This window comes from Phodopus roborovskii, unplaced genomic scaffold (assembly GCF_943737965.1).
Source record: "Phodopus roborovskii unplaced genomic scaffold, PHOROB, whole genome shotgun sequence".
Lineage (NCBI taxonomy): Eukaryota > Metazoa > Chordata > Mammalia > Rodentia > Cricetidae > Phodopus > Phodopus roborovskii.
Window position 1 is genome coordinate 6,716,454 of NW_026126578.1, and position 19,594 is coordinate 6,736,047.

Sequence of the window (19,594 nt, forward strand, 5' to 3'; positions counted from 1 at the left end):
GCATGGTTGCCTGACCATTTAGAAACCTTGGAAAGCAAAGCTTTTTGTTGTGGTTGTTTGGTGTATGCTGTAGGGTTCCCTAGTTCTTGGATTTTAGAGCAGTGCCTTGGTCTCTCCTTTGGCCCACAGGAGGCAGGACTGGTGTTACTGTAACCACCAGTTTGCACGGTACCACTTAACCTTCCTAAGAATCCTTTAGCATTTATAGATAATCCATGTGTAATGAGGTGCCTGCAGGAAGAGCTGATCCAGGTCTCATGGCAGAAATGAAGCATATGGTGCTGCTTCGTTGTTTTATGCAGCTGGCCTTCTTGAAGCAAAGTCAATCAGCAAATGTTTTGACACCTGTTTAGACCTTGAGACAGTAATTGGGTGGGCAAGCCTAGAGAGAAGGTGAGAATGCAGCCAGTCACAGAAAGGCCTTTTGACATTGTCACACAGTGTTGCCATCTGCATATATATTGGGCCACATTCATAGCTATCCTGGGACTCATGTGGCCCACATAACCCAGCTTGGACATGTCTGGAAGCTAAGGGGTGGCATGGCCTGGCTTCCTTCCTGTGGTGCCTCTGGAGTTAAGGCATGTGAATAGGTATAGGCAATTGTGGAGGGAGGTCCAGCTCAGAGATGGTAGGTGGCTTAAAGTGGAGAGAAGAGGGTGGGGCTAGGAAATGCTCAGAGTGTGAACCCTTCCATCTGGTAGAGGTGGGTTTAAGAGGCAGAGGAATTGATGGTGAAACTGGGGCTGCAAGCTAGATGGTCAGAGCCAGGTGTGGTGCCACTGGGGAAAAGGGAAATACACTAGGAATAATACATAATGGATAATAGAATAGAGGCTATAATTCACTCTTCTGAGTCCCTATCAAGATTGCAGTTGCCCATGAAAATATACAGGGAAATGCCTGGAAAGTCACTGAGGTGTGTGGGCCCAGAAGAGGCATGTGTAGTGGAGTAACATCATGCATGTTAGGATTATTTATCCAAGGCCTGTAAAGATATCAGGGCTCCCATGAATCCCTAGGAATTCTAAAAAAATCATGGGGTTATTTGGGTATATGCATTTTCTATACTTGGAGTCCATAGATACCATCTGGTTTATATTTTATGCCCAATTATGTCTCTCATCAAGATGCAACAGAAGTCAGGAAGGTGCCACATCTAGGTTGGCACTATGGCAGGATGGTCTGTGGTACATCAACATGGACACTTGCTGCTGTAAAGGTTTTCCCACAGGCTCCTCAGCATCTCTGACCTCAGATTGCTGGCCAGAGCTTTATCATGCGATGTATGTGCTTAGGCCACAGTAACAGAACATGTTACAGCCTCCTCTGCCTATGGATATCTTTTCTTGGATCTGAAAAGTACTGGGTTACTTCAGGAAAATGGAGAGTGTGTTATTGTTGTTGTTTTGATTTGTTTTTTTGGACTCAAAATCATATTTCTAAAGTTTGCTTTTTAGCATCAAATTCTACTAACTTATTTTGATACATTCCTTCAGAAAAAAAATAGTGTCATCTTTTAAAGATGTTTTTAACTATTTTATTATAAATTTAGTGTGTGACATACCACTATGTGGAGGTCAAAGAACAATTTAAGGGAATCCGTTCTCTCTGTCCATAAATGGCTTTTGGGAATTGAACTCAGATCCTCAGACTTGCTATCCAGTGCTTTTATCCACCAAGCCATCTCACTGGCTAGAGACAATCTGAACATTAAACAGGTGTTCTAAATTATTTTTAAATTACTTTAACCAGGGATTGAACAGACGGATCAGTGATTATGTGCACCGAGTACTCTTCTAGAGGACTCATGTTGGATTCCCAGCACCCACGTGGTGGCTCACAATCACCTATAATTCCAGTTCCAGAGGATTTAATATCATCTTCCGGCCTCCACAGGCACTAGGCATGCACATGGTAGACAGACATATGTAATTGTAGAGAAAACACTGATGTACATACAAAATTAAAATTTAGCTATTTTAACCAATAAAATGTGAGGCTCAGGTATAATTATAGGGATGATAAAGGCCCTGGTGACTTGCATTCTAGCAGTTTGGTAGTGGACTCTCACTTGGATGCACACCCTGCCATGATGTCATGAGGTGTTGACCAGTGCTGAGCTGATGCATGAAGGCGGGGTTTTAAATGAGTTCACCAGACCCAAGATAAATAATAAACAGGTGTTTATTAGGGAAGGACTTACACAGATAAGAGTAAATAACTACCTTGGTTCTCCTGCTCCAGAAGATGCAGGCAGTCTCTGCCCTTCAGATGCTCTCTGAATCCAAGAGAGCACGAGCCAGCCCCTCCTCTACCTTAATTGGTCATGTCTGCACCTGAAACCATGCCCAAAAGATGTGACCACTACAAGTTCGATGGCAAGGCAAGGTGTCACTACAGATGCAAATGTCATTGCCCCTGTATCTCCCGAACTGCTACCTAAATAAGCCTCTTCTCTTTATAAAGTTAGCTGTCTCCAGTGTTTGATGATAGTTAACAAAGAATAGACAAATGCATCGATTCAAAAGCATGTGTTATAGGACATGGAATGTTATTGCAGACTGTGGGGGGTCTAGCCCCCACCCCAGATCTACTCCAGAGTAATGAAGAGAAAGCCTCAGAGTAGTGGGGAAGATTATTATCTGAGAGTTACTAGACTTTTCTATCTGAGGGGAAAAATAAACAAGCACACGCTCTCTGCTGGTTATCTAAGGAAAAATAACATGCATTTTCCTGATTTTATTTCATTCTTTTATAATCTCTTTCTTGACAATCTCTCTTTATATATAAACATGTCTCTCCTGCCCAGTACATATTTTTATACTCAGTTACAGCTACAGATCTCCACACAGCCACAGCTACTCATCTCATTTACATAGCCTCTTATCATATGGTGCTTTACACAATTCCTAGGTGCAGCTTCTCTATGTAGCAGCTGTCTCCTACAGCTTTCTCACACACTCACTCACAAATGCATACTTCTACATGACTCATTCATTCTTTACTCACTCTCTCGGATTCATTCTCTCACGCTTTTCTCCTTCTTCTTCACCTCTCAGACTTCTTTCTCCCATGGAAGCCTTCTCCTGCATATCGCTGCCTTCTGCCTCTGTTGCCCTATAATTGCTGTCCCTTCATTCTCTGCCTTGCCACCACCCTCTCTCGCCTCTCCTCTGCTCTCACTCTCCTTCTCTGTCTTCTGCCTGTTCTACACTGTCTTTCCTCTCTCACAGCTAAACTCTGAACAATTATAGGTTGTTTTACATGGTCCTACCCAAACTCAAAACATAAGTCATGTAGTTTCTCTCAGGCTAGGAATGTCACAATGTACGTAGCTCAAAGTTGGTGAAAGTTCACAGACAGAAAATGACATTGGAAATCAAGACTTAACAATAACAATTAGTTAGCTGATCCTTGAGTGGTAAGGAGTATGTGCAAGCTAGAGTTGCTTTGAGCTCTAGCTTTGAGTCAGCAAAAACACCTGGGGAAATGACCTTGTGCATGTGTCTCTAGGGGCAACCACTCTGCTTTGAGTTTGCTCTAAAGTCTAAGGTTAGTTTGTCTTTGTGAAAGGCTGTCTTTGTGACTGAAAATTATTTCCATTCATCAAAATTATGTAGCCTAAGCATTATCTTTTTGACTATCCACAGTTATATATGTGCCCAGCGGGTATCAAACACACCATCAAAGGGCTGTTCTTATTAAGGATGTAAGTAAAGGCACTCAAGAATGTTGCTGACAGGAGCAACCAGTCATTCGTTGTCAATAATCCTACTGACTTTGCCAAGTGGAGCTCCCCCACAATGTCTAGTGGGTAGGTTTATTAAACACTAGTTCTCACTGCTGTACATTCCATGGCCGTTGCAAGATGGAAGCTATGTGAGCAAAGGGTTGCTCGTGAAAAGAATGCAGGAGAAGGTGGAGGAGTGCCAGTGGAGCCTTGGGAAGCACCAACATTTAAGAGATACAGAGAAGGGGAGTGAGGCCCAGACGAGCAAGGCGAGAGTGCGCACTGAGGCTGGCTAGCATGATGAGGGCAAGAACCAGAGTGCAGAGTGCTGAAACCTCTGTAAGTAGTAGGTCTTTCTTTGCTCATTTCCAAATTCAAGCTAAGGGTGAGAAAAGGAAGCTACAGTCAAAGGAGACACACGGGGCCAGAGTCTGGTAGACACCATAGTCCAAGGAGAAGATGGAAGGAGGTGAAGGTTTGGGAGAGAAGGTGAGGACTGTATGTTTAAATATAAAGCTTTGTAGATCCATGTGGAGCTGTGGAAAGTCCAGGCAGATATAATCATAAAGGATTTGAAAATGTGGGTCTTAAATTCTGGGATTCCCACCAGCTGCTGAGTGGGTTTAGGAGGCACTAATCCATCTGCAGCCTCAGAGACCATAGGAAAAAAATGGCTGGGGTGTGGCTCAGAGGATGAGAACTTTCCTAGTGTGAGTGAGGCCTTGGTTCAATTCTAACACACACACACACACACACACACACACACACACACACACACACACACGCTGGGTATAAGGGCACACCTTTAATCCTAGCACTCTAGAGACATAATCAGGTGAATCTCTGTGAGTTCAAGGCCAGCCTGGTTTATAGAGAGCATTCCACTCCCTCCAGGGCTGCCAGGAATGGGTGCAAGGAGAGAGGGAAATGTGTTATCTTAGTCTGTTTTCCATGGCTATAATTAAATATCCAAGGCTGGCTGGCATTTATTTGTTTGTTTGTATTTATTGGTGAGGATGTTCATATGTATGGGTGTACATGTGTGCATGTGTATAGATGCCAGAGGTCAGCCTTGTGTGTTTCTCCTTAGGAGCCATTCACTTTTTTTGAGTCAGGGTCTCCCACCTCATTGACCTCATGCTTCATGTTTTGAGGGTAGGCTGGTTGGCCAGCAAGCTTCAGTGATCCTCTTGTCTCCACGACCTCCCTGATCTTGGATTATAAGGGAACATCACTATGCCAGCCTTTTCCATCAGTTCTGGGGAATCAAACTCAGGACCTCAGGTTTTCACATAAGCACTATAATAACTGCAGTCTCCCCAGGCCCAAGGCGGAGCACCTTAGGAAGATTTTGCTTATCAGCATTGGTTGATTGGTTCATTGATTGTTTAGTTGATTAAGCGAATACATCACAAAACAAAGTGAGGCAAGAGACTTTTCAAATGGGAGGAGAAGCAGAAACAAGTGTAAGGAAGGGAAGTTTAAGTCTTATCAAGGCAGAACAAAGAAACTGTCAGGCTGGAATTTTCAAGGTGAGCACGGTGTTTTCAAAGATGCCAGCTGAGTAGACATGGGACAAAAGACTAACAGAGACAAGTGTGGGACATGAGCTGAGATTCTTTTCTGCCACAGATCTAGTTTGGCTGAGATGAGGACTATTTTCAGGAACCTGGCAGTGGCTATGTTCCCTGATCAAGGCTTTGCTATTGTTCACATCTCCATCTTTACAAGAATATTCAAGAGAGCCAGAACACATGGGGTGACACACACAGACACATACATACATACATACATACATACATACATACACACACACACACACACTTGTGAATCCACTCCAGGAAATGTGTGCTTCCTTGGTGGACTTGGTTGCTATGGTGACAGAAGCCTTCTAGCCCAAGAAGATGGATAGGGCTTAAATTGTTATTAGTCAAGGTACTAGGAATGTTTTTCAGGCAGAAAGCAATAGCTCTTAATACCAGAGTAAGCTTGGCTGGGCACAGCATGGAATATTTATGTCACTCAGGTTTGTTTTGAGATTGTTTCCATTTCTTTAGCCTTTATGGGAGTGATGTAAAAATCAATAGCATTGACTCTCTATCTAATCTTAATGCACCATGAAATAGGCTTAAACCCTTGCCTCCTGAATCTGGTCATCTTTCGATATGCTGTGGACAAGGATTTCAACTGGGCTCAGACATCCTAATGAGCGTGCAAAAATGCCCTTTGTTTCAGGACTGTGTCACCCAGCATGCGGGGCTCATTTCTGTCCCTGGAGATGATGTTTTCCCAGGCTGACATATTCTGCCTTGCAGGGATTTGCTCTCACAGTGGTTTCTAGGTCAGGACTGGAGCTATGGGGGCTTCCTGTACCCCTTAAAACCTCCAGGAGCTATGAATCACCCTCCCAACAGCTACCCTTCCATCTAGTCTATTCTAGTGTCTTTCAAGGTTGGTGAACCAGCTCAATCATAAGCCTCAGCCTGCTCTCAGAAGCAAGCACAGGGCCTGGCCACAGTATGTGCAGCAACTCTGACTGTCTGCAGTTGGAATTCAGTAGAAAGATCTCCAGTAGAAGGAGCAGAGTAGCCTCAGTCCCATGCCAATGGCCTGCTACAGACTTGTGAGGGAAGGGGCTCACCTATCTTGAGCCAAAATCTGAATTTCATAGTATTTAAAGTGTTCAGAGGACTTAGCAAGAAAAGCTTAAGAGCCTGTGAGCATATGTACAGGCCTTAGCCTTGAGCAGCTCCGAGGAAAGGCTTGGCCAGCTGTGTCAGCAGCTGCTACAGTGTAGGCCTTAAATGACCCCCAAAGGCCTGCATGTTAAAGACTCAGTTATCAGCTGTGGCAATGTAGGAACATGGTGGAGCCTTTAGCAGGTAGGGCTTGGTGGAAGGAAGTTAGGTCATTGGGGGTGTGTATTTGAAAATGATTTTGGGATTCAGACTCCTCCCACTCCTCTCTTTCCACCCTGCTTCATCCTCCTTCTCTTCAATCTCCTTTTTCTTCTTCCCTTTTCTCTTCCCTGACTCTCTTCCTCCCTGACCACAATGATGATATAAATGGGTCTCCTCCTCATCCTCTTCCTCCCACCATGTTTCTGCAGACCCCAAATTACCAGAACAAGCCACCACAGGCCAAACCTTCCCACCTCTAAGCTGTCTGCCTTGGGTGTTTTATCATGGAGGTGGAAAGCTGACACACACATCAGCTAACTGCATAATGAAGCAAGATGAAGCAGAGCTGAGTAAAAGGAAGACCGTTGCCATTTACTGCTGATGCTGTGTGTACAGTGGCTGGGTTAACTACCAGAGTTAGCATAGAGGTGGGCACTGTCATGGCAAGAGCCTGAGGCTCAAAGGAGAGAGCTAATGAGCGGTGGTATTATTCTCAGTGTAAAGAAAAGAGGATCAAAACCCAGAGGCTGGGTTCATGTCTGTGTTGTGTTATTGTGCTTAGTGTTATGAGCCATGCAAGGGTGGTTCATATAGCCTGGCTGAAGGCGGCCATGATGAAGGAGGCTGTAAGAAATGGTAGGACAGAAGCAAAGGCCTCTGGCAGGGAAGCACAGGAAAGCATGGGTATGAAGATTCTCGTTGGATCACAGAAGGCAAGACTCTCACACTGGTCCATGTGGTGGTCAAGGGACAGGCTTGGGAGTCAGATGGATCCGGCCTGAAATCCTGTCCTTTTCTGGTTGTGCAAGTGTTTCCTTCTGGACACAGTCATAGGTTTTTGTTATGAGCACTTTCCTGCCAGCCTGATCCCACATCTGCATCAGCCCCAAATAACACACAGAGACACTGTATTAGTTATGAAACTGTTGGCCTGTTATTAGCGTTTCTTTTTGGCTAGCTCTGTCCTAAATATTAACTCATTTCTATCAATCTAAGTGTTTCCACATGAGCTTATCTTACCGGAGAAAGGGTCCAGACCTCTTACTCCTCTTGCATCCTACCTTTCGAATTTTCTCTACTATATCCCCCAGAATCCTCCTTGTCTCCTAGTCCCACCTATCTTACTTCCCTATAGGCCAACAGTACTTTATTCATTAACCAATAAGAGAAACATATTTACAAAATGATGTCTCCCATCAGATTTTTTTAAATAGAATTAGAAATTGTAGGAACAATGTAAATAGAGTGGATGAGGAGGCCAGTGTCATCATTAGTGGCATCTCCTGAAAGCACATTCCCTTCTCAACCCTCTACTTCTGCCAAGAGTGGCTTTGGTTGCTGAATGGTAGATGAACAGAGCTCAGAGTTAGAATGAATCATGGGTAGAGGTGATCTATGGTCCCAGCCATCATGAAGAAGACAGCATTCCCAAGGCTTCTGAGGGCTTGGGTTTCTTGCCCTCCATTTCCCAGGCTTTGAGATTTTTCTGTAGCCCCATCATCTACCGTGGCTGACACTGGGTCTCCCAGATGATTCTCTTGGCAGGGGCTGCTTGAGCTCATTTCTGATGCCCCCACCCCTGCTTCCTTGAAGAAGTCAGGGAGTCATGTGTATGCCTGCATCTCTCCTGGCCCTTTGCCCCCAGGTTTCCCCAAGTGAATTAGCCTCCCTTAACACCAGCTTTTCAGTCCTAACCCAAGTCTATTATTGAGGTGTTCTAAGGATTTTCCAGAGCCATTGCCCTGACTCCCTCACAGCTGGAATGGGGCCAGTACAACCTCTGCCTGAAGTCTAGAACCCCGATACATTGTTCCACACACACAAAGGCTACTTATTTGCTAGGATGAGAGAGAGGCCACTCCAGCCTTTCTCATGACTGTGTGATAGTGACCTCTGATGTACCTTCATTGTTTGTGTGGGGATTGACCATTCTTTGCAAAACAGGAAGATGTAAGCTTGGAGGACCATGTGCACACCTTGCACATGCTATTGCACCATAAGTAAAGATCTCTATCAACACTGTTCTTCAACCATGGCAGGGAATCTTGAAGCTTTAATTTTATAACTGAGCACTTTTTATCTGCTCATATTTCTGGTTGACTCCAGGGATAGCAGATGGTCACTTTCAATGGCCTACTTCTAGGATCCTCAGGTCATCTTCAACATCTAATGTGTCTGTCAAAGGGAAATATGGATCTCTTAGCCAATACCTTTATTTAACAACAGAACACCAAGACCCAGAGTGGTAATAGCAGTACCTACCCAAGGTTAGAGAGGCATCTGGTTCCTACTTAGATTCTGTATTGGACTAAGGCTCATCCCTTCCTTCTCACCTGATGGGCCAGCCTCAGGGGCCCGGCCTTTCATTCTGCATCCTGGCTATCTTAGGGTATTTCCCTCAGTTTCATAACCATGAAAAGGCAAGATGGAAAGGTAGCCCTTCCCTTCACGGGCATGACCTGGAAGTGGTACACAGCACCTTCTTTTGTCTTATTAGCTAGCTGTCATCTCATGACCACCTAGCTATGAGGTAGTTTGGGATTAGGTAGCCATGAGGCCTGTTAAAAGTGAGGGGCCTTTGGCTGGGGAGATTTTTTTAGTCAATGAATAGTTTGTATCCCAAAATCCACATAAAAATCTTGGTGTAGCAATTTGTACTATAATCCCTGCAGCAGGAAGGTAGAAAGCAGCAGGAAGGTGGGTTTGCTGGCCAGCCAGTCTGGCCAAATCACTGATCTTCATAGTGAGTGATCATATCTAAAATGTAAAGTGGCCAATGATTGAAGAAGACATCTATAAGCATCCCCAACATGCACACCCATTATAAAGAGAGGTCCCTCATGATGTTGCGATGAGTTCCAAGGTTCCACTGGGGTCCTTCTCTGATGCTGTCCCACAGCACCTTCCCCTCTACTTCCTTAACCCATCCCAGGGATGCCAATGTGAAACATGCATCCTGAAGTGGCCCAGTGTTTAGTGATAGTCATGCCGTCTCTGCCATTATTAAAACACCACTAGTTGGTTGGTTATTGCTTAACAATTGTCTCTTTAGCTGCCCAAGAAAATGGCACTGTCTTGTTAAAATACCATTACCTCCATGGGGAGATACCCTTATTATCTTGTGAAAACATGACACTACCTATTCCAGATTTAGTTACTTAGAAGTATGTTTTCCCCCACATATACAAATTTTGTTAGGATATTTTTGGGAAAACACTCAAAAAGTAATAAAAATGTGGGAAATTAATTTTGTCTATGGCAGTTTCCACTCTTCAGATTTTCATCTTCTTTCCTTTGTCTCAAGGTCCAAAAAGTCCTTAGTGGAAGGTATGTGTATTTGGTGACTGTTAGAATATTCTTCCCTGGCAATTCTGGGAGAGGTTCCTAGGAATCCAGGTAGGAGGAATAGCAGGGATCTAGTAATAGTAAAAAGGATGGTTGTCTAGGACCTGCATGTTTAGTGTTGTGTTTTCTAGTCCACAGGATAGGAAAGTGTGATGGAATGACCATCTGGGGAGGGGCATTGTATAGGCTTGCCATGGCCGGAAGGAGTTTCTGTCAAAATCAGTTAAGCCAGAGGCTCTGGGTTAAGGATAAACATGGAAAGCATGCAGAAACTGCAGCATGAGGGTTAAGAACAGGTGTGGAAACCATGCAAAGGCTGCAGCATGGGGGTTAAGGACAGTTATGGAATGCATGCAGAAGCTGCAGCATGGAGAGGCTGAACTTCTGAGTGCTTCCAACTGTGCCCAGAACAAGCTACTCCCTAATATTTGAGTGTTTCAGTCTTCAAAGTATACAGAGAAACCCATATAAGTGATGTTGAAAGAGATGATTGCATGAGCCATCTCTGGCATCCTGCAGATACTCAGCTAACCAGAAGTGTTGCCTAAGGCTCTGGGCAATTAGCACAACCCAAATCAGTGTCAGGACCCTGGAGAGCGCCAGGGAGTCATGGTTCTTTGGGGAAGCTCACATTTGAGGAAGGAATAGTCTCTTAGAAATGCTGAGAGCTGGGGAGGTTGGGATACTCACATAGCATCCATCTGGTCTTTCACTACAAATATGGAAGGAACTCTACTAATGGCGAGCCTCAAATGATCTTATCCAAGTGAAACGCAGATAAGAACATCCAGTCACATTTAATTTTACAGTTACCCTCCTGTTGGGGCTCAGAGATAGCTTGCTGTCTTATGGAAGCACTTTCCAGGTTCTTTGTCATGTTTGGTAACATAAAAGGCATCAGGTAAATAGCAAAGATTAGCACACATACGTGAGTCCAGTTGTGAAATATAGTGTAGGCATGACTGAAGCTTGAATTAGTCTGCCCCATCTTCTCTGTAGCATGCCCTCTGCCTCAAGGCTGAACGGAATATGCCTGAGGAGCCCTGGATTCTGCATCTGCTGACCCCACATCAGTTTACTTTCCAAGTAGCTTTTGAACAGCACTCCACTTTATAACTCACCCCACTGTCCTGAAAAACAGGGAGGGCAGGCCCTTCTGCAAACTCTATGGCATTCCCAGTGACCAGACAGTCTCCCTGCTATGAAATAAATAGCTGTGTCCTGGAAGTAGGGGGAAAGGCACCCCAGGATTCCAGTATTGGGATGCAAATGAGCAATTAGAGTCAATTAAGACAGGATACAGTGTAATTACCACAATTATGCGACCTTTCTGTGCAGAAGGAGGTGACCTGATGCATGGGGATTAAATAATAGTGAAACTCTTCATTAACCTAGGGGTGTGCCTAGGGCATGAAGGCCTCACAGCCTGAGCCTAAGGAAGCTGACAACTGGGACCTTCCCTCACCCATGCCCACCTCCCTGGGTCTGAGCCACTGCTGGCAACAGCAAGGAACAGCTTGGCTGGGTGCTACCTTGTCAGAGAACATATTGTGCCTGTCTCAGACACCCAATCATCTAGCACAGACTCGAGTGTTGTGCCTCTTCCAGACAGACATATGCCCCAGACACCTTTGGAGGAACCCTATTCCTTGCCAGGGAGTACCTTAATCATGAGATCCCTGACTCTCAGTGTCTGACCTCGGGGGTCTGTTACAAGGGAATCCCTTGTGATAACCTTCCCTATAAACAAATCTACAATCCAACACTCACCCAATCCATTTCATGTGGCTCCAGCATTTCACGTGGGCCTGGTGTAAAACTGTACTCTAAATGAGCAGCATTCTAGCCTAAAATGTGTGTTTCTGCTTTTCTAGCCAACAAATGGCGACCATGCCAATCTCACATGCCCTCAATGCTCTGGGACCTGTGGGTGTAGTAGAAGTTAAACAGGAAAGTTCATCCTTCCATTTTAGAAGTCAGGAGCTTGTAAATCAAGGCAACCATAGTATTTGGTGCTAGAGAGAGCTGAGATGGCTCAAGTGATGGGTGATAGCCATTGAGTAGGAGTGATGACATGGTAGTCCTTATAACAACATCTGGGCTGGCAGTTTTGTTTATCATTTCTGAGGTGAGCAAGGCATGTTTTGAGTCAACCACTGTGAGCCACTGCTTCCAGAGCTGTGAGATGGGACAAGGACATCCCGGTGGAGGGCAAAACATGTGACCTGGAAGAAGCTCAGCCAGCTGTGTGGGGACTCAGACACACAGAGGGTGAACACTGTGGGTGGCCTTGAGCTGGCGATGGACTCTGTGGACAAAGAGGCTGGGAAAAGGCAGGGGACTTGGAAGAGTCTGGCATGCTCCCTAGCAGTGAGGAACTGGCGGTGGGGATGGGTGAAGACCTGCCAAGTCACACAGCAAGAGGCAGGATTGGATGCTCACACTCTCCACCAAAACTCGACCCTTTCACTGCACCCCACCTTGAGCATGGTCTGCTGGCTGAGACTACAGGACAGAGGTGAACCAGATCTTTGTTTCTGAACCTGAACATCACTGGATTGTCACAGTGACCCAGAAGGAGGGGAGGGAGGGAGGGACCCTTGCTGTGAGTTCAGAATACAGTGAGTGGACCAAATGGTAAGAATCGACTGTAATGGCATGTGGAACAGCTGAGGAAAAAGGGTAACTGCCCATCACCCCAGTGACCACCTGAAAGCTTCTGCGCCTGTCCCACACCCGTGGCCTCTGTCACTCCCGCTTACCCAGGAATGCCCAGCTCCAAACCACTTTTACAGCTCCAACTCAGAAACCTGGGAAGTCTTCTTTTCCTGTGTGATCCTGCTGCATAGTGTGGGGACCCCAGGGACTCAAATCCACAGGCACATAAGTCTTTCCTTAAGGATTAGATCTGAGTCTTATACATCCATGGACATGCAGGAAACTGGAAATGCACATGGGAGATATGGTGCAGATCAGACATAACAGATGGATTGCATGGCTGGCTCTGAGGCTGTGGGTAGGCTCAGTTGCAAGGAATGCTGAGATTGATTAGTAGTGTCTGACAAGAGCACAAGAGGAGTGGGTGCCAGCACTTGTTTGTGGGCAATCTCTTGACTGCCAGATCTATAGGCTGATAGTCAACAGCTGCTCTTGGGGGGAAACAAAGATAACAAATACCTGGAGTAGCGAAAACTAGAAACACATCAGAAGGGATTTGGGGAGATATTAATTTTTAACTTCGACCCCACTCACACCTTGTGTATATTATGCAGTGATGCTCCCAAACTACCCTTTGTATTCCTATTGATGCCCTCAAACTCTGGTTTATGAGTGAATCTTACGTAACACATTCCAGCCAGTGGTTTCATTCTGGCAGTAAACTTGCCTGCTTGTGGTCTGTGGGCAGCTCATTTGCACATTATCCTTCCTTTATGGTTTTATTAAAAGTGTTAAAAGGAAGGTACAGACACCTGTCGGGGAGTATGCTGTCATAATGTAATAGAGAAACAGCATCCCCTGGGAGCTGCAAGCTGTGGCATTGCTTCAGAACCATCAGCCATTTAATGGGTCAAACCACCACCATTTTGAGGCTCAGGCTACTGTCAACACTACCTGGACAAAGTGAGGGTCTTAAGTGACTCCCTGAAGGACACTCCAGTAACCCTAGCCACTCAGTAGAGACAACAGAGGAAAACTGGCAAATTCAGCCTCACCAAAGTGGCCTCATAGGCTGAGGATTAATTGCCATGAACGCGGGTCATCCTTATGTTTTCATTCTCATCCTTCAACTGTGTGAGCAAGGGCTCATGGAAGGTGAGCCGGAAAAAGAGCTGTGGGGAGCCTGGACATGGCAGCTCCTGGCCACTGCACCTGATTGGCACATGGATGTTGCTAAATGACAACAGTCCTCCTTACGTTTTATATGTATATATATATATGTGTATATATATATATGGGCCAGTGAGATGGCTCCAACAGTTAAGGGCATTTCTGCCAACCCTGACAGCCTTAGTTCAATCCCTATGTGATGGGAATCCTATGACTTGCACCCCACCCCTGCCACACACCCACGCCCACATAAAATAAATGAGAAATCTATACTTTAAAATATTTCATTTTTCTTTATGTTTTAAATTATGTATAGGTGTGTGTGTGTGTGTGTGTGTGTGTGTGTGTGTGTGTGTGTGTGAACATGTACACAAATGCAGGTGCCCTCAGAGGTGTTAGATCCCGAGGCACTGAAGTCATATACAATTGTGAGCTCCCTGATGTGGGTTCTAGGAACCAGACTTGTGCTGCCTGGAAAAGCAGCAAGTGCAAGTCCTCTTAACCACTGAGCCTTCATTTCAGCCCTAACAAATGCTGAATGTCTGTCATTGACAAGATCTATTAAGCTGTGTGGAAGAGGATATTTTAATAGCAGACAGCTCCATGGCCAACAATCAGCCACCCTTGTTGGTTGGTGGCTGACCTTTTTCTTATTGTTGATATCAACTGCCCACTGCTATTGTGTGTCTTACTTGCATACTCTTTCTCTGGATTACAATATGTGACAGTGTGTATGACAGTAAGAGAATGCATCAGTCACATGACATGCCTAGGAGCTCATGATTCATTTGGCAGCCCCAATGCAGGCATTGGTGGGCTGGGGGCTGAGTGGGCTACAGGCAGCACTATCATTGAAGATCAGACATAACACTCACATAAAATATCCAACCTTCCAGGTGTTTCCACCCCAGCTGATCCTCATGTCCCTTGTCTGAGGGCTGTGTTTAAACCTGTGCTTTGTATTAACCAAATGACTGGACTTCTCTCAGATGGGAGAATGAACAGGGTACTTTTAGGAATGTCATGATGATCTCATGTGTGGTGGGATGTGAATAGGTGGCCTTGGGAGCAAGCTGACTTTGCTATGAATCCACACCCAGCCATGATTCATTAGCTGGGTGACTTGGACAGGCTACTGAGCTCTCTGTCCTTCCTCACATATAAAATGTGACAACCATCCCTACCCAGAGCACCCTATGCACTTGCCCAGTGTGCAGACATGTGGATGAGCAAAGCCAGTACCACTATCATGTGCATGTATGTACATACAGTGTGTGTGCAGGCATGTGTGATGGATATATGTGTATATGCATCTGTGCAGGTGTGTGCATGTGTGTGTACATGTATGCATATTTGCATATGTACATTGTATTCATGTGTGCCTATGTGCACATGTGCCTGCTTTTGTGTGTTTATATTTGTGTGCCATGCATGCCTGACATGCAGTAGAAATTTCCTTTCCCTCTTCCTTCCATCCCTGGTTCCCATCCCTGAACTCCTACTCCTTTATGATCCAATGTCTGGGTCACCTCCTTGGAGAATCCCACCCTAACTGTTCTTGTCTTGGTGAAGCCCATTCTAACTGTTCTTGTCATGGAATGCTGCCTCCCCATGCCCACCACTGAATGTATTATCTGTCTCTGTGTCTGTCTTTTCCACCAGTTAGAAGCCTCTTAGAGAAGAAAGGCCCTCGGATCGAGTCTTACTCACCTGGGCATAAAGCTCAGTGCTGACTGCACAGGAATGGTTTAGTGCTGAGTGAGTGCATAGGTAATCAGTAAGTGAGAAAGTGAATAAAGGAATGACATGGGGGACTGGAGCCCTGGCCAAAGCAGGCTCAGCCTGAACAGAGTGAAAGGTGGTAGCAGAGGCAGCCTGCTCAGAGCATACGCTCTTCCTATGATATCCAAATCCCAGCTGCCAGCAAGCCTGTGCCCTGTATTGTGTGCACCAAAGACTGTGCAGAGCTAAACTGGAGTCTAAGAGTGGCCCTGGCCCTTGAATGGTGATAAGTTCTCTTCAGAACAGGAATGGGGAGGTCCCAACAAGGGGGGGCACAAGTGACTAGAGAAGAGAAAATGACAAAGGAGAAAGGGCCAAATCTGGCAGGACACTGAGTCCTGCGGGTCCTCTGATTGGAGGAGTGGCTGGCATCTATGTGGGGCCCAGGACCGGGGTCTTGGGCATGTGGTGTATTGGGGCTCCAGAGGGTCTGTGTGTCCTTGAGTATACTGTCTCCGTTTCCACACGGATCTATGGCTCAGTCTCTCCCCGTTTCTCTGGTACAGGCATCTACCTCCAAGCAGACCAGGCCCAGGTAGCTCCAAACAGTGCTGGATCCTTCCCACCCCCTCAGCTTCCCCCATTTATACTGCCATCTCCCCCGCCACGCCCCAGCCCATCTTCTGTTATTAAAAAATACTTTTATTGAGAACAGTTCTTTTCAAAATTGTAGGTGTTGGCCCCCTAATGAATTGTAAGATAGATTTAAAGAGTCCTGGCCAGGTTTAAAAGGTTGAAACAGGACCAGCAGGGTGGCTCAGCTAGAAAGGGTGCCTGTTGCCAAGCCTGATAGCCTGATGACCTGGCAGCCTGACAGCCTGAGTTGGATCCCTGGAACCCAAATGGTGTAAGAGGAGCGCTGACCTCTGCACACGTGCCATGCCATGCACACACATATACCATGCCATGCACACAGTCCCACACAGTAAGTATATCAATTTTAAAATGAGCAGAGTCTGATAGACAGCATTAGCAAGTGCCCACATGGAAGAGATTTGGGGAACTTACTTCCAGAGCTCCATGGACGGGGTTGTGATTTCTGTTTCTTTCTGTGGGTTTGGCAGTCACTGCTGTCAGGTCCCTCATGGGCCCTCATACACTTCCCCTGGGGAGTAGGTAGAGGGTGACAAACAAGGGCATGTGTGGGCTGGGGGTACCTCTCTCCACGGCTCTGGTGAGGCCCACCTTCCTTTTCTGATTCTGTTTATTGCAGTAAGAATCTTAATGTGAAACCTCCCCTCTCAGTAATGTTTAAATTCAGGACACATTGTGTTGACCATGTACAGCCTTGGATGATGCATCTTCTTCTCATGTTCCTCTTGGTGGACAGGAAAGTCACATCTGGCAAGGGAGGCACCATCATCCCACTCTTTGCTTCTATGAGGCTTGCTTAGGTACTTGTTATCAGTAAAGTCATATAGGAGCCACATCTGTGAATTCATAGAATCTCGTTTAGAAAATAATTGAGTGGAGGTTTGCATCAGAACTGAATGTGTAGACTTTTTCCTTGCCATTGTTCTCTAGATAGCGCAGAGTGCAGATTGGTGCTTACATTGTATTGGGTATTGTCAGTCATCAAGAGATGACTTGCTATACACAGAGGATTGTGGGACTCTTTGCCAACATGGTATTGATATGGGATGTCCTTCCGTATGCTGCGAATATGTGTTGCTTTTATTGGTTGATAAATAAAGATGTTTTGGCCTATGGCAGGGCAGAATATAGATAGCTAGGTGGGAAATCCAAAGAGAGATAGACAAAAAAGAAGGCAGAGTAAGAGAGACACCGTGTGGCTGCCAGGAAAGCAAGATGTGAAGTAACAAGTCATGAGCCAACATGATAAAATATAAACTATTAGAAATTAGTCAATTTATATGTAAGAAGCCTGAGCCATCAGCCAAGCAATTATATTTAATATTAGCCTCTGAGTGATTATTTCATAAGTGGCTGCTGGCAGGAGAGAAACTGGTTGAGTGGGACCATGTGAGACAGAGAAAAACTTCTAACTACGAGGGGTCATTTAATGTGAGAAACATGAGCATCCAGAGCTACTGGCAGCTATGGAAACAAGACCCTATAAATGCTCAGAGTTGACTGTCTTTCTCAGCCTGGGCTGCACAGATGGATACAGAGAATGTGGTCCATGCATCTAATCAAATTCAGGGCAGCCTTTGTCAAGGACAGTCTGCAGTGTACAGCAGCATGGAGAGGGAGCTGTGCTAAGTGAAATAAGCCATCATCATCATGCTTGCCTAACTCTTTTCTCCTTCCTCCTGGGCAGGTCGTGTATGTCACTGCAACTTTCCCCTACATCATGCTGTTGATCCTCCTAATCCGAGGTGTCACGTTGCCAGGAGCCTCTGAAGGCATCAAGTTCTACCTGTACCCTGATCTCTCCCGGCTCTCTGATCCACAGGTAAGGGTTGAAGCTAAAATCTCGGTGTCACACATTAGCCACTGAGTCTCTCAGGAATGTAATTGTTAGTGCATCAGTTAAAGACAAAGGAAAGCAAATGTAGTAAACTAGAACTGGAAAACATTTAAAGGAAACTGTGTGGCCTGGGGACACGGACACTTCTTGGTTAGTGGCTTCAGCATACCTCCCACACAGGACTGAGAACTGCAAGCCAAGTCGCCCTCACCTGCAATGCTTAGAATCAGACGTTTCAGATTAGAGATTTTTCTGAATTTTGGACTATTCACATATATTTGATGAGCATCTTGGAGATGGTGCCCAGTTGTAAGCATTAAGTTTATTTGTTGCATGGATGCCTTGTATATGTAATTTTAGTTGTTTTGTATGTGTAATGAAATCTCTTGCCATGCTATGTTGATATTCTGGAAGTTTCAGATTTTGGATTTGGGGGTCAGGAGTGCTCATCTAGTGCTATAATTTCACAGCAGCATTCACCATGGATATTTTATTTTTTATGTATTTGTTTTTCATTTTAATTCATTTATTTTAATAATGCATATGTGTATATATGCCACATGTGTGTGGTTGTTGGAAGAGGCCAGAGGTGTCAGATCTCCAGGAAGCTATGTTGTGGGCTGCCTGGTGTGGATACTGGGGATTGAGTTCTAGTGTCTGGAAGAGCAATGTGCCCTCTTCGTGTCTCTTGCTCCACCATCGGTCTCTCCAGTCATCGCCACAGGTGTTTTAGCTAGCCGTACCACCACTGTATCTAGGCTTTCCTTTATGAGGGGTCTATGGTTTGCTGATAGCACTCATGGTCACAAATGAAGGCCATGCTAAACTCCAGCTAGGAACTGGTTAAAATTACTTATTTTTCCCTGCCTGATGTCACAGACCTGCCACAATGGGCATCTTGATGCGAAGGTGTGTCCTTACTGTGATTAACTTTTTCTACCCCACCCCCAACCTCACCCCCACCACCACCCCACACAGAGAATTAGAGAAATTGGCTCATCTACCTACCCCTAGACTTTAATTAAGCCTAGATTATTCCCGCCATGAGTAACAAGTTCCTGGGAGTGGGTTAAACAGAGATTCCCTCATCAGCCAAGCCCTCTATCTCTACTTCAGGCCAGAAGCCTTCAGGAAGCTCCCTAGACTCTAGCCCAGACCTCTCTGGTGTATGCCCAGGTCTGCAGTAATTCCAGCATAAGAAGCTACTTTCCCAGGGTTGTCTCTGTCCACCAGGAAATGCCCACTTTATATAGAAACAAACACATGAGTCACACAGAATTGGTGTCTAACTTCCAGTCAGAATTTGAAATTTCCGAGAGATTTCCAGCCCGTGGCTTTTGGCTCCCTCTGTCTGGGCAATATGTATGGAAGGATTTGCAAAGCACTGATTGTTTAGTGCAACTCAGAGGTGTCTGTGACAGTGAGCGATGAGGCCAGTGCAATGGGACACATGCTCATCTTTGCCAGTTTGCTGTCCCTTGGGGTGCTACTGGCTTCCTACATCACATCCCAAATCACAGGCAGGAGCTCCAGGAGGAAGGGAATTGGATCCTGACTGATGATCTAACTCTGATC

The 19,594-nt window shown here is 45.5% G+C and overlaps 1 protein-coding gene across 1 annotated transcript in view; it reads left to right on the top strand.

Annotated features, from left to right (window-relative positions):
• The window catches only part of Slc6a11 (solute carrier family 6 member 11), a 109,124-nt gene that overhangs the window by 41,388 nt on the left and 48,142 nt on the right, over window positions 1-19,594 (top strand). The window contains exon 6 of the mRNA XM_051203690.1: window positions 17,870-18,004. Coding sequence (XP_051059647.1) covers window positions 17,870-18,004 — 135 coding nt within the window. The remainder of the gene's footprint in view (window positions 1-17,869; window positions 18,005-19,594) is intronic.